Genomic DNA, 1,798 nt, shown 5'->3' on the forward strand with positions numbered 1-1,798 from the left:
CACTGCACTCCAGTCTGGGCGACCGAGTGAGACTCCAACTCAAAAAAAAAGAAACAGGGGACCAGAGAAGGGAAACCAAGAGGTCTATTGAGGTTGATTACTTCTGAGGCTGTATGGGAAGCCTGTGAATTTAAATTGAGTGGGGGACAGGGAAAGCATCCTATTGGGGACTATGTGGGATGGACCTACAACTGGGGAAGGACTGCCAGAAAGAAATAAGGCAGAGAAGGCTGAGGGGGCTAGGTGTCATGGAAGAGGAAGGGGCCAAGAGGGAAATGAAGATGAGAGGAAAATCACAGAAATTAAGGTGAGGCCAAAAAGAAAGGTGATCTGGCAGGAAGAGGTAAACAAGTGTGGATGACAGGCTGGAAACGGGAGTCCCTCACCCCAGGTCTTCCAGACATAAACAAAGCTTCTCCTCTGAGACCGAGGGCCAGGTGGGCAGGGGCTACCATCAGCGAAGATGCAGCCAGCATCAGGTTCCTGGGGATACACTGGCTGTCCTTCCCACACCTGGCTTCCTGAAAGGTAAATACAGAGTCATTTTCAAGCACTAGCATTCTTACTTTGTCGCCCAGGCTGGAGTGCAGTGGCATGCTCACAGCCACTGCAGCCTCGACCTGCTGGGCTCCAGCGATCCTTCCGCCTCAGCCTTTCAAGTAGCTGAAACTATAGGCACGCGCTACCACACCCGGCTAATTTTTTTGATTTATTGTAGAGATGAGGTTTTAGCAAGTTGCCCAGGTGGGTCATGAACCCGCGGGCTCAGGCAATCCACTCACCTCAGCCTCCCAAAGCACTGGGATTACAAGCTGAGCCACTGAGCCCGGCCAATTTTTTGTTTTTTGAATCAGAGTTCACTCTGTCACTCAAGCTGGAGTACAGTGGCACAATCACGGCTCACCACAGCCTCAACCTCCTGGGTTCAGGCAATCCTTCTGTTTTTGTCTCCTGAGTAGCTGGGACTACAGGCACATGCCACTATATCTGGTTAATTTTTGTGATTTTTTTTTTTTTAAAAGACAAGGTCTTGTTGTTACCCAGACTGGTCTCGAATTCCTGAGCTTAAGCAGTCCTCCCACCTTAGCATCCCAAAGTGCTGGGATTACAGGCATGAGCCACTATGTCCAGTCACATTTTAATTCTTTTTTTTTTCTTGAGTTGGAGTCTCATTCTGTCGCCCAGACTGGAGGGCAGTGGCCGCTCCCAGTCACTGCAGCCTTGACCTGCTGGGCTCCAGCGATCCTTCCGCCTCAGCCTCAGCCTTGCAAGTAGCTGGACCTACAGGCGTGCACTACCATGTTTGGCTAGTTTTTGATTATTTTAGAGATGAGGTCTCGCCAAGTTGCTCAGGCAGGTTTCGAACCTGTGGGCTCAGGCAATCCACTCACCTCAGCCTCCCAAAGCACGGGATTACAGGCTGAGTCACTGAGCCTGGCTACATTTGAATTCTTAAAACAATCCCTTTTCGGCTGGGCTCGATGGCTCAGCCTGTAATCCCAGCACCTTGGGAGGCCGAGGCGAGTGGATTGCCTGAGCCTGCGGGTTTGGGAACCGCCTGGGCAACTCCAATAAATAAAAAATTAGCCAGGTACGGTAGCATACACCTGTAGTTCCGGCTACTTGGAAGGCTGAGACGGAAGGACCGCCAGAGCCCAGCAGGTCAAGGCTGCAATGGCCAGGAGCGTGCCACTGTACTCCAGTCTGGGCGACAGAGTGAGACTCCAACTCAAAAAAACAAAAACAAAAACAAAATCCCATTTTGCTTTGGAACTGGAAGCAGAAAACAATCAAGTAA

The 1,798-nt window shown here is 50.7% G+C and overlaps 1 protein-coding gene across 5 annotated transcripts in view; it reads right to left on the reverse strand.

The window, feature by feature from the left end:
- PMEL (premelanosome protein) overlaps positions 1-1,798 on the reverse strand; it is a 14,060-nt gene that overhangs the window by 5,844 nt on the left and 6,418 nt on the right. For all 5 annotated transcript variants that reach the window (XM_021715526.1, XM_008064021.2, XM_008064022.1 and 2 more), the window contains one exon: positions 387-521. In XM_021715526.1, coding sequence (XP_021571201.1) covers positions 387-521 — 135 coding nt within the window. The remainder of the gene's footprint in view (positions 1-386; positions 522-1,798) is intronic.

The sequence above is a fragment of the Carlito syrichta genome, unplaced genomic scaffold (assembly GCF_000164805.1).
Source record: "Carlito syrichta isolate Samal-C Ts95f unplaced genomic scaffold, Tarsius_syrichta-2.0.1 Scaffold307179, whole genome shotgun sequence".
Lineage (NCBI taxonomy): Eukaryota > Metazoa > Chordata > Mammalia > Primates > Tarsiidae > Carlito > Carlito syrichta.